Genomic DNA, 12,641 nt, shown 5'->3' on the forward strand with positions numbered 1-12,641 from the left:
GTGCTTTTATCCCTGGCAGCTGTTCTAGCAGCAGATTTTTCCTGGTAGCCAGCTTCACACAATTTTTATTTATGAAAAACGTCTGCAATTTTTTATCTTCCAGTATGGTATTTACTCATAAGTAGGATGAAAGTGGCTGAAAAAGCTGCAAACAGCTGCTTCCCTCAGTGCCTTGAGGGAAGGGACAATGCAGTCCTTTCATTATTTTTTATACCTCTTTGTCCTAATCTTTCCACTGTCCTCCTTCATACATCTTTCTTATCTTTGTCCTTCTTTAGCAGAGCTCTCCCATACTTTTAATAGATATAGGATTTTTTTGGTGTTACCCTGTATGAGAACCCAGATGTGCACTGCTGAGAAGTGAACTAAAGCTCTCGTGTCCCAGTGGCTTCTAACAGTCTCATCAGAAAGTGATGGAGGGGTGGCGGGGCGGGGGGGAGTGTCACCACCCTCTGCCTTAATCTCCTTATCAGTAGCCATAAGTTCACCAAAGGAGGAGAATTACTTTGATTTGATGAACATGCATATATCTCACATCATGTCAAGATGTTTATTTTTTGAAAGAGTCCCCATAACCCTAAATATCTGAAGAAGAGTGTTTTTATTTGCTTAAATGAAAAGTTGAAGCACATGTTTTCTTCCACACAGCGTGTGGTTTCGTTGACTTCAGACTGGAGTACGCAGGGTAGAGCTGAACGCGGTTGGGGCTCAAAGGCAGGTGTTGCTGCACAGGGGGTAATAACTCCAGCTCTGTCACCGCGGTTAGGAACAGGGCTGCATGCCCAAATAAAATGCAGTTGTTTGTTCTGATTTTGGGGGGTCACAAGTCAAGCAGAAGGAGGCTTCATGGCCGGAAATGGATTTTAAATTAGGAATATTTTGAGAGTTAATGATTTACAAGGTAAAGACCATATGTATTTAATTTAAGCAGGATAAGCACAGAATTGAATGCCTTTTTTTAGATATTGTTTCAGTCAGTTTTTTCAACAAAGAAGATTCCTCGTAAATAAATTTTGACTTGACAGTTATTTTCAAATGCAACGTGAAACTTATTTTGGGAATTTTGAGGGAGAAGTTAGTCATACAGCCAATATATTACAGCTTCTTTTGTGGGGGTGATAGAATAGTGTTTGAGTGTGGGTGAAGGCAGTTACGATTTTGTGCAGTATAAAATATGCGGAACTTGAAGCTCAGGCTTTGCAAAGAAATTGATTTCAGAAGCAGTGTTTGCTGATCCTTAATTCCTACCTGGATTAAGTGAAGGATTTGAATTGATTGTTCAAAACAAATTTTTCCATCTCCTCGCAATCCAAGATTACATTCAAGTAGCTGCGTTCTGGAGCCTTTCAGAGGCAGTATGATGTTTCAGATGTGCTAATAACTGTATCACAGTCATGTAATTGCATTAGAAGATAAGACTTGGGATAATAATTTATATGTTAAAAAATGCAAATAGCTCTTTCAGTGAACTAAAACTAACGAGGCTGTTTTATTCTGGATATATCATTTACTTGTATTTTGATGTAGGATAGAACTCTTAAATTATCAGATGTTATTGCAAGCAAAGAACATTGAGCATTCGTCAGCAGAATACAATCTAGATCTGAGTATCATCATATTCTGTGGAAAGCAAAACATTTGCTATGTGAAATGCAAGACACTCTATAAACACAAAAGGTCAAGCAAACGAGACCTGTCCCATTAGTAAAGATTAACGATATTCCTGAGAGGGAACTATTTGTAGTAATCTTGGTGAAGCAACATAATATACCCTGCTTTTGTGTTATTACAGTGTGTTTGTTACTGAGCTGCCTCAGTTAAATAACCCCCTGCCATTTCCTCTGGCACAGAGCGTGCAGGTTATAGGCAAAGTGAAATTCAGTGGCCTGTAAACAGTGATTGTGCCGTTTATAGACGTGTTGACGTATCTTTCTGCCTTCTAACAGGTAGAAGATGAGAATTTCCAGGTACTGAAGAGCTACTTGGGTGATAATAGTTAGATGTTGATAATTCAGGAGTTATTTCATGTTGAGGTATTTCACTGGTGATTTTCAGGCTCTGTGATGTAAGATAACAGCATGCACTTAAAAATTTAACCTCTTTTGGGACAGACTCAGTTTCTTGAACAGAGCTTAGCATAGTGAGTTCAAGGTGCTTCTGTAGTATTTAAAAAATACAGGAGATTAACATAGGAATTAAAGTTGCCTTTCAGTTGTAATTAAGAGGGCTACTGTATTTTTCTTGGTAATTAAGACTGTGGGGGAAGGGAAAGGAAGAGTAAAAAGTTGTGGAGGAGGCGTAACTGATCTCTTGCTTCTGCTTTCCAAAAATTAAATTGGGTGGACATTTTACTTGGAAAATGTTTCAACTTATTGCTGCCAGAGGAGGAAGACTGGGAGCAACTTTACGAAGTGCCGGAGGGAATGCATTTGCTGGTTAAGAATAGAAAAGTAGTAAATAGCAACCTGAGGGAAGGTTATGTGGGATGGAAATGCCTGCCTGTAGAGGCTGTTGAGTTTATATGTTCTCCTTTCAGAGATACAATTTGAACAACACTAATGATTGAATTTAAAAGGGACAAAAATTTTGACAAGAGAATGGCAAAATAGGGTTAGGAGTTGTCAAGCAAAATACAATTTCTGTAAAGGGGTGTGTTGTCCGTATTTTGGCTGCTGCCACTGTGTAGCTTTAGGACAAGAAAAACAATTGTAGAGCTTTTGGATGTTACTAAAATGTAACAGCAGTGTGCCCAGGTAGCCAAGAGGTCCAATGGTATCCTGGGTTGTATCAGGAATAATGTGGGCAGCAGGAGTAGGGAAGTGATTGTGCCCCTGCACTCGGCACTGGTGAGGCTGCATCTCGAAAACTGTGTTCAGGTTTGGGCCCCCCCTTCACTACAGGAAGGACATTGAGGTGCTGGGGCATGTCCAGAGAAGGGCAACGAAGCTGATGAAGGGTGAGGAGCAGCTGAGGGAAGTGGGGTTGTTTAGTCTGGAGAAAAGGAGGCTGAGGGGAGGGAGACCTTACCACTCTGAAAGGAGTTGTAGCCAGGTGGGTGTTGGTCTCTTTTCCCAAGTAACAAGCGATAGGAAGAGAGGAAATGGCCCCAAGTTGCGCCATGGGAGGTTTACATTGGATGTTAGGAAAAATTTCTTCACTAAAGGGTTGTCAAGCATTGGAACAGGCTGCCCAGGGAAGTGGTGGAGTCACCATCCCTGGAGGTGTTTAAAAGCTGTGTAGATGTGGAACTTAGGGACGTGGTTTGATAGTGGACTTGGCAGTGCTAGGTTAACAGTTGGACTCGATCTTAAAGGTCTTTTTGAGCCTAAAGGATTCTGTGATTGTGTGATTCTAAAGTCGGTAGGAAGCCTGTGTCTGAGGAGAGGTGCTGGCAGGTAGAGTCCCAATTAGTGTAATTTGGTGTCCAAGGGGAGTATTTTATATACAGAAAGAATATCTGGAGTCAAATCAGAATTACAGATGTGTAGTTTGAACTGCTTAATGTGCTCATAAGGTAACTGTTAATGCTTCTGATTCACCACTGTCCATTTTCATGAGGCTCTGACTTCTTCCTGAGGGAAACACAGTTGTAGAATTTGCGCTCTCCTTGATTTCTCCTAGCTTCAGTGTGTTGATGCTCAGGGAATATGTTGTTAAAAAGTAGAGATTCTGTGTTGGGCAGTTGAATGGAAGTTTTTGTCATGTCATGCTGTGTTTTTTGGAGAGCACGTAACAGTGCAGAGTAACAGATAAGCTGTTTCAAAACTAAATTTGAATAAGTAAACCAGTACTCAGTCTGACAGTTTTGATGGAAATTGAAGCAAATTTGATTAATAAGATTCAAATTGAGGTACTGAAACAAGCAACTAATTCCATTAGCAACTGTAAATTAATTCTAAGGAACCTCTCTGGAGAAGGAATTAGCATAGGAAGCCCTGTAAATATGTGTGCAATTGGGAACAAAGTTCTCTGGCCTACAGGTGGTGTGATCTGTCACATACTGGTTATCCCTCCCAGATTACGGTCAGTGGTATGGTCTGTAGGAATCGTTCCCAGGATGACGAGGCCAGTGCCTGATGTCTTCGCCATCCCTGTGCCGTGTTGGATGGTCACGCTGAGTCTCTCTGGTGCAATTTTGCAAAAAGCAGTTCCCGTAATGTTTCTGTGGTGGGAGAAAAAAGAACAAGTAAATGTGCTTTCATCCGGTTTTTTCCTCCTCTGACTTTTGCATAACTTCTGCACTAAGTTTCTGTCAGTTTGAGGGAACTTGGAATGAGCAGCACAATCATGCATTGCTGTAGAAAGGACGCTACTGAAACGGGGTGAAATTCCCTGAGGCATTCAGCATTGAACTCTGATGAGAAGAAAATCACCAGCAGAATAATGTGGTATTTGAAAAAGCTTGACAAGACTACAAGTGCCTTTTCTGTCATTTAGTTCTAAGTAAATACTAAGGTAGCAAATGCCACAGTGAGTAAGTGGTAGGTTTGTGTGTTCAGGGTTTTAAATGGATAACGCTCTCACTAGGATCCTTGGGTGAGCAGAATACAGCTGTAGAGAACGAGGAGCGAGTGTGTAGCTTTATGGTTGGGGAAGAAAGGGGACAATGTAAGTGGCCAACTGAGATAACTTGGATACTGGTATTGAAGTACTCAGCTAGAGGGAAAACACTGTTTACATACGGGAGTGTGAAATACTCATGTTCATCAATGACATCTGAACTTTGGGACTGAAGCAGTGAATTTGCAAAATTTTTCTTAGCCGCCTGATCATATCAGAGCCATCATAAAATCAGGCTGAATCAGAGGGTGATTTTTTTTTTTTTTTTGGTTGAATTCGTAAAATATTTTGGCCTTGATGTTCATCCACAAAGAGTAATGTATCTTTAAAACCATCCGTGGTGTTTTGTGTTTGCATCTCTCTTTTCTTTTTGCAGTCTGCCTAAAGCACTTGTCCTCTGTATAAGTAGCTCTGGTTCTCTTTCAGAGAAGTTCAGTGGCAAGTTTGATGCTGAAAATGTTACTCAGCTGCAGTAGGCTTGGATTTGTCATCTTAAGAGTGTGTGGGTGTGATTGCTTTTTTGAGGGGCTATCAGAAAGCTACAACTGCAAAATAGATTTAAAGAAATATTTTTTTCAAACCACAACGATGAAATTTCAAAATTTCTATATAAGAATGAAGGAGAAAAAAAAAAAATCCCCAAAGATGAACTTGAGGAAAAGTCATAGAGGACAGATATGACAGACAGGTATTGTGCGGACCTAGTCCGGATTACTCCTTGTTGAGGTGTACTTTGAGAGGAGCAGTACTTCCAGGTTGTTTCCTTTGCTATACTGTTACTCATGCTATTTAACCTGAAATATGAAGAAACAACCTAGCAAACCATTATTTCTCAGTTGGGTAAAATACAGCGTCTTTTGCTTTATTTACCAGCATCTGCGTTTGAGCTCTCATCTGGAGCTTAACTAACTGTCTTTGTTGCTGGTCCAAAAAAAAAAGAAGCATCTCTGTAGCTCTAGGAGGAGGCAGGTTGGGCTTTCCAGTCAGTCATCTCTTGGTTTTAATGTTATGTTTTCATTTTCTTCCCTCAGCAGGTATCCCCCAGGTGTCGTAAGCGTGGCTTCAACTGGCATACCTGCAGCAGTAGAAGGAATCGTCCCCAACCCTATGTCTTTATCACACGGCCTCCCTGCTGTAGCCCACCCGCCCCACGCTCCTTCCCCCGGCCAAACTGTCAAACCAGAAGCTGATAGAGACCACCCGAGCGACCAATTGTAGCCTATGAAAACAGCATTCCCAACATCGGAGATTTCAACTTCAGCGTATGGAAAACAAACAAACAAAACAAAACAAAACCCTGGATTTTGATTAAAGGCAAAACCATGAACTCACAGGAGGAGACGATCATTGTTTTAGAAACTGGTCCAATATACAGTATAAAAAGGAAAAGGTGGGAGACAAAAAGAAGATTGGAAACATTTTTTCCTCCGTATAAATTGTAGTTTGTCCCTGTCCAGTGGACTGATTCACTGTTTCTGTGTCCTATGGGTTCTTTGTTAAGCAAGAGAAGTTAGTAGTTAATTATATCATGAATGTACTTGTCTGTGTACAGTTTTTAGAACATTAAAAAGGGTTTGTTTGCTTAGCTGTCAACAAGGAAAAACATAAGGGAGGCATTCAGCAAACCAATTTTGAGATTAAAAATCTTTTCTTTTGTATTTTAAAACATGCCCAAAAATGAGGCAGTTGGCAAACTTCTCAGGACAATGAATTTTTCCCATTTTTCTTTCTACGCCACACAGTGCATTGTTTTTTCTACCTGCTTGTCTTATTTTTTAGAATAATTTAGTAAACAGAAGAAAAACAGTTTCTCCTAATTTTGGCATGAATTCCCTTATTTCAAAATGAAGACAACCTTGCAAAGAGATTTTGAGGAAATAAAAGAAAAAGGTTTTGTATAAACAAGCGTTGTGCTTTTTGTCACCAGTTAAAGTATATATTATTGGTGGTATGCGAAAAAGGCACTAGACTACTGAAAAGTAGCAGCATTTCATTGCCTACATTGATTCCTTCCTGGTAATGTGGTAGGCTAGCAATATTTTGGTTAAAATCATGTTTGTGACTGTAACCATTTGTATGAATTATTTTAAAGAAATAAAAATCCCAGACAAATATCATATGTGTAAAAATTTTTATTTCTAGTAACTGTTTATTCAACTTTTATTAGGTTTCTTAGCTGTAATTTTTAAACAGATGCTGTCAAGTATTTCATTTCTAGCTTTACTTTGCTCTCTGTTGTTTGTAATACTGTCTTGGAAGCTTGAAAAATAAAAAAAAAAAAAATTCTTTCCATACCATTTTTCCCTTTACATTTCGTAAATGTTGATCTTTTTTCCTGTGTTTCTAATGGAGTTTGAAATTAAGATGGATTTTGATTTGTACACCGGCATCATCAGCTACAATATGGTAACAGCATTTATGCCACCACTGTGGGCAGAGCAGAGGAGGTACAACAGCAACACAACAATAATAATAATAATAATAAACGTCTTTTGCCGAAGTCCAACATGAGAAGTGTCCATTGTTTTATTTGCTTTTATGATGATGGAAGTGTGCAGCAGGATGTAATCGTGTTTGCTATGTTGAAGGAGTTTGTTTCTTTGAACAGAGGCAGAAGTGATTTTTTTCAAGGCAGGCTGGATTTCAGCTAGAAGCTGTTTGCTTTTCTTGTGCTCCTGGAGAAGATGCCCTTCGTCCTTACGCAGTTTAAAATAGCAAGACAAAAGTTGAGCTGGCACGAGAAGGAAATCTGGAATGGGAAACAGTGAACCTGGACATAAACCACCTCGGTAGTCTCCTATCTATTTGTTCGCTGTTAATCTGAGCTAGTAACTGTGCACCGATGGTTAGTGAGCTGTTTTTGTGGGATCTATGAAAGATTATTGTCCCCCATTCCCGCAGATCTGCAGAGCGGCCTCCGCTTCCGTTAGGGAAATGTTAGGAGGCTGCAAACCAGGAAAGAATGAAACTTGTGGGTCTGTACCCAAGGAGCACTATATAAAGTGAAATTTTGTCTCCCTGGAAGTGTGGAAGGTTTTTGCTTTGAGTATTTAGAGCCAAAAATGTCATCCATTACAATTCATTCATTTGATGGTAAAACCGTTCCTATTCCCTCTATGAAATAAAACAGGAAACAGCCCTAAAGTTTCAAGTTAGCCCAGCAAAGACACTTCTAACAGCTTTGCGGCCAAAAACTTACAAAAAACCAAATGCAGTTGAAGTAGGATTTCATATTTCATTGATAATTCATGTTTTAAGATGCTTCTTTGTCAGGCTGAAGATGCTTCTTTAACATATGTAAAACAAATATTTGACATCTGGCTGTGAAGAATTGCTGACGCTTTCATTTGCAACAAAATTTCCCGAGGAAAACAGAGAGGGGTCTTGGTTTGTTTGGGGTTTTTTTGTTGTTTTTTTTTTTTCGTTGTTGGTTTTTTTTTTTCCTTCTCTAGCATTAGTTTGGACGTGGCTTGTGTAAGTAGGCTTTGTTTCCAGTGAATCAATAAACTGATGAACTGGAAATGAAGGCGCCGGTATTTGTTGCGTGTGCTTCTGGGGCTCAGTTCTGAGGCGTTCTGTCTTTCAACTGCGTATTTTTGAGCTGTCATCTGTGCTTGCTCAGGCACAAACTTTCCGGATTTGAGCCTGAAATACTGCACTGATGGGTGCGGTAGGGCATTGCCACTGTGGTGGTGACACGTTCAATATTTTTATGTTAGCGCTTGAAATATATGTCAGTCTGACTGCTGGAGAGTAATCCAGTTTCCTGCTCCTGTTGGAGCGGAAGGGAATAGCCATCCAGGCAGTGACAAGACCAATGGGTACTGACTTCTGGGTTACGGTCTGAAAAGCTGAATTAAAAAATAATAATAAAAAAAAAGATTTTGGAATAGATGACTAATTGGAAAATTGTACCATAATCAACAAAAGCTATTGTGCTAGACTAACCTTCTATCTTTTGTGACTGCTTTTGCTGGCTAGTGGAAATGTGATTAGATTTCCTCTGTCTGGTAAAGGATGTGCTAAATAAAGTTTAGACAGAAGAAAATGCAGTTAGTGGGAAAATACGAAGTGGGGAACACGATGGCAGAGAGGGCTACAGGAGATGACCTGAGGCAGCGTTGAAAGGTGAAAGAAGAGCTGATGAAAGTGCCTGCCTCCAACAGTCGGGGTGGTTTTTTGGTGGTGTTATTTGAATTAAGGATCTTGGCCAAGAAGGAGGGCAACCATACTGAAACTGCTGCTGGCTCAATGGTTGTAGGCATCGCTGGTACGCAGGAGGCTCTGGAGCCTGCACAAGAATTGGACGATATCAAAGAATGGGCTGTTAGAAGTGGAAAGATAGCAGTTGTGCAAATGCGAAGTCAGGTAGTTGCAAGTCAGAACAAGCGCTTGTCAGAAAAAGGAGCCGTCAGTGTTTTTCCGTAGTAGGACTGATTGATTGAGCAACCTGATCTAGTTGGGGATGGCCCTGCTCCTTGCAGGGGGGTTGGACTAGATGACCTTTGAAGGTCCCTTCCAACTCTAACTGTTCTATGATTCTATGATTGCCGCTGTGGGGCAGCCATGGAAAAGAGCAGTACGATGGCAGATGGTAGTTTCGGTGGGGATGAGAAGGTATCAGAGAGGCTACGCAGGGCCTGAATCATTTAATGCGTAGTTTTGGTCATGCGTTTTCAAAAGGGTGGGCTCGTGCTGAAGTCATAGCAAAGGCTGGCTCCCAGAACAGCTGAAGGTGTGGAGGCCTTGTCTTGCGAGAGGAAACTGGAGTAACTTGGAGGTCTCTGGACAGGTTTCCAGTTGGGGTAACTGGGAGTCAGTCCTGAAGTCCGTGCAACTTGGGCTGGGTTTTTTTTTTTTATTTTTGTATTTGGGCTTTTGTGGCTTTTTGTTTTTTTTTTTTTTAATAACTTTATTTTTACACTCCAAAATGTGAGAACATTGTTTAAAGGTCATGCAAGGTTGCTACCAAACCGACAATGAGAGGCCTTCTCCATTCAGCGTAAAACACTTCAGCTTCCTTTATAACAAGCCTCAAGGCTTTTTCCTTTACTGTGTTCTTTTGAGAAAATGCCCTATTATTTTCTTGTCCAGCCTTCCACCTCCAATGATTAAGGCTGGCTTTCCAAATGACTGTGACTGCTATAGTCTGGCTGTTACCAGCTTACTCCTTGCCTCCGACCGAAGGATTTTCTTCTCCCCTTGTTTAATCTCAATGGATGTTTCAATAACGTCACTTGTTCTGCTTGAAGGAGAAGGCAGCACTGCCACTATTTCCTTTCTTCTGGTCACGGCAACCTTTCTACCTTTCGTAAACTGAAAAAAAGAAAAAAAAAAAAAAAAAAAGGAGAAAAAGCAGTCATCGGTTTTAAGGGCAGAGAGTAAATAATTTTGTCTGACCACTTAGAAAAGCCATTAAATCTGATATGCTTCTTCATTAAACCTGAATCTGTGTTTTGACTTCAGTAAATCTTTTAGAAAGTTTTCTCGTCTTTATAGCAAAATGTCAAGTGATGGGATTTTTCCTATTTCCTCTGCTAGTTTGTTTAAATGAGGGATAACCGTCACTATAATTTTTAAACGGCTTTATTTAATTTGGCTTACCCTGTCTCTAAATTCCAGTTATTGTTTTGTGTTGAACATGAGGTCATGTAAGCTGACTTGAATTTAGTGAGCATGTCACATTTTAGCCAGTTTGCCTTTGTACTGAGGTCAGTGACACATCTTCCAGGAAGACCAAACTGTGTTATTCATCTGTTTTCTTTTCCAGTTTCTTTCATTATACTCTACGTCCTTTCCTTTGTGACTCTGTATTTTTGTCCTTTTGAATGACATAATCCAATATGGTTATCTTCTGCAGGTGAAATTACGGGATTTCAGATCTCTGACTTTCAGCTATCGTCTTCCTGCCTCCGTTGACTTCCCACTCTCCTTGGTAAATTATTTTCCTGCAAAGTCACAAGTTCTTGAGGAACTTGGGTGATCCTTGTCTCAATCTTCAAATTGCATTTGCCTAGGTAGAGCTGAGCACCTCGTTAGTAGTGCAAGCTCCACATTGAGTAGATGCTCAACGCAGTGGTCCCGCTCTCGTAGTCTGAGTGCTCACTTTCCTCCCACTGTTTGCACCCGTTGTGTGTCAGCCTCTTGCAGAATGCACCTTACCTGGGTCTTGTACCTTGTGTATCGGGCTGTTTGTCCCTCAACATCTGCCTCCTGTCTTCTTCCTTGTTTCCTTCCAGTATCTGGGGGACCTGGAATGTTACTTTTAGAGTTCTTCCCGTTTTCAGAAGACGTGCCCTTTGGTCAGTTCTACTTTTCATCTGTGCATTCCAGCTGAACAAAGACCAGTTGTTTTTCAGCTCTCCCCTTGGCTGTCCTCCATGCACACTACCTCACTAAACCCATAACCAATATTCTATTTTTTGTGTCCACTTTTGAGCTCGGGATCACCCAGTTGGTCTTTTTTTTTTTATGCAGTTCGTCATCTGGAGTTTCCTTCCTATTTTTTCTGTACTACAGGAACAATTATGGCTCTTCAGCTCTAGTCTCAGCCCTTTTCTTTGCCGCTACGTTCCTGCTCAGTCGTAACGGAGTGTTTTCTTGAAGGAGCATTGTTTGTTTTGGGGGAGGTTGTGACACTGTGTCAAGGCTGCCATAAACAGACTAAAGCGTGTCCTTGGGATGATTTAGAGGCATTGGAGACATTTCCAGGACGATGTAGATCATTCTTTGAGCGTGCCAATCCATTGAAGACATTTGTTACTTGCACAGTCTTTAACTACATATCTCTCCCCCTTCTCTCATGTGCTGCCTAAAAAGGATCAGCAAGGATAAGATTGTAAGCATGGTTGATGATCTGCTCAAGAAATAAAGTAAGGAAGTGTAAAAAAAAAAAAGTATTTAAATACTTGAATATGTTTTGAGTTGCAAAGATTTAAAGTAATAAAAGGAGCAGAGTTATTAGCTTAAATTGCCACAAGAATCTTTTTTACATATCAAGTTTGATGTATTAGAAGTAGACAATTATGTGTCGATGTGACAGGGCTATTTCTTCGTCTGTGCTGTGAAAGCAGAGTCCTTGTACAGTCTGGGAAAAGTTTATGGAGCTGGTCCTCCCTGGATAAACCCTAAGAGTTAAGGCAGCAAATCAACAGCTAAAAATTAAATCTCCTGAGGAGCTGACATCTCAGACATTTCCAAACCCCTCCACCATTTTCAAAATGTCTCACCCGGTGCAATGGACGGAATTCTCAAGCCAGTTGTCTCCAGCACAGCTGTCTCCCCTTCCCGGGAAGTCAGCAAGCAGCGGTGCTTGCTCTTCAGCACACCTAAAGCATCAGAGTAAATCCCATTTAAGTCTCCGTTGCTGTTTAGTAGGATTTTGGTTAAGCCCTCAGGTAAAATACAGCCCTGTGCTGTATTTTACTGTTCTTCAACAACAACAGAAACTCTGCTTTTGGTGTTTTCCAGTAACATATTTGCTGTTACCAGCACCAGGAGTTTCCATATTAAAATGGAGTCAGAGGACTTCCACCTTCTTTTTTTCTATGGGTTTTTGGTCATTTTGCTGTTTGCTTGCCTGTGTTTTTTAAAGGCTTGGTGTATGTGAAATGTGTTTGTCCTAGGAAGTTACGATGATGGATTTATTTTTATCTCTCAAGTTAAAGCTGTTTGGAATTGGCTCCAAGGCCATCACTTTCCATTCCAAGCATGAAGTGGAAAGTCTGCCCTTTGAAACAGATTGCTGAAACTGGAGATTTTCAAGAATTCGTATTCTGACCACTTGTTTTTTTTTTTTTCTTTTCCTCCTGCAGACCAGCCATTTGAAGCACAGGATACAGCCCTTGTGTTGCAAGAAGCACAGGTAAGAGATGAAAAATCTCCACTGTGACTCAAAACTCATATTTAGAGGTTTTCAGCCTCTTTAGACTCAAAGGATAACGGCACAGTTTTGCATTGAGTAACTAGTAGCTGAGATCTGATCCCATTTGACAGAAAAATAAGTCTTAAGTCTGTTGAAGGGCAATATTAAATTGTGACTCCTTGGGTTGTGGCACACATCCCACTTGAGTTTTCTTCTG

The 12,641-nt window shown here is 40.5% G+C and overlaps 1 protein-coding gene across 9 annotated transcripts in view; it reads left to right on the plus strand.

The window, feature by feature from the left end:
* CTBP1 (C-terminal binding protein 1) overlaps positions 1-7,068 on the plus strand; it is a 238,774-nt gene extending 231,706 nt beyond the window's left edge. For 8 of the 9 annotated variants that reach the window (XM_086747831.1, XM_086747838.1, XM_086747839.1 and 5 more), the window contains one exon: positions 5,592-7,068. In XM_086747831.1, the coding sequence (XP_086603957.1) occupies positions 5,592-5,778 (187 nt within the window). In that variant the 3' untranslated portion in view covers positions 5,779-7,068. The remainder of the gene's footprint in view (positions 1-5,591) is intronic. The other variant, XM_086747832.1, reaches the window with a different exon arrangement.
* Positions 7,069-12,641: the final 5,573 nt, after the last annotated feature.

The sequence above is a fragment of the Chlamydotis macqueenii genome, chromosome 4 (genome assembly GCF_036417535.1).
Source record: "Chlamydotis macqueenii isolate bChlMac1 chromosome 4, bChlMac1.mat, whole genome shotgun sequence".
Taxonomy (NCBI): domain Eukaryota; kingdom Metazoa; phylum Chordata; class Aves; order Otidiformes; family Otididae; genus Chlamydotis; species Chlamydotis macqueenii.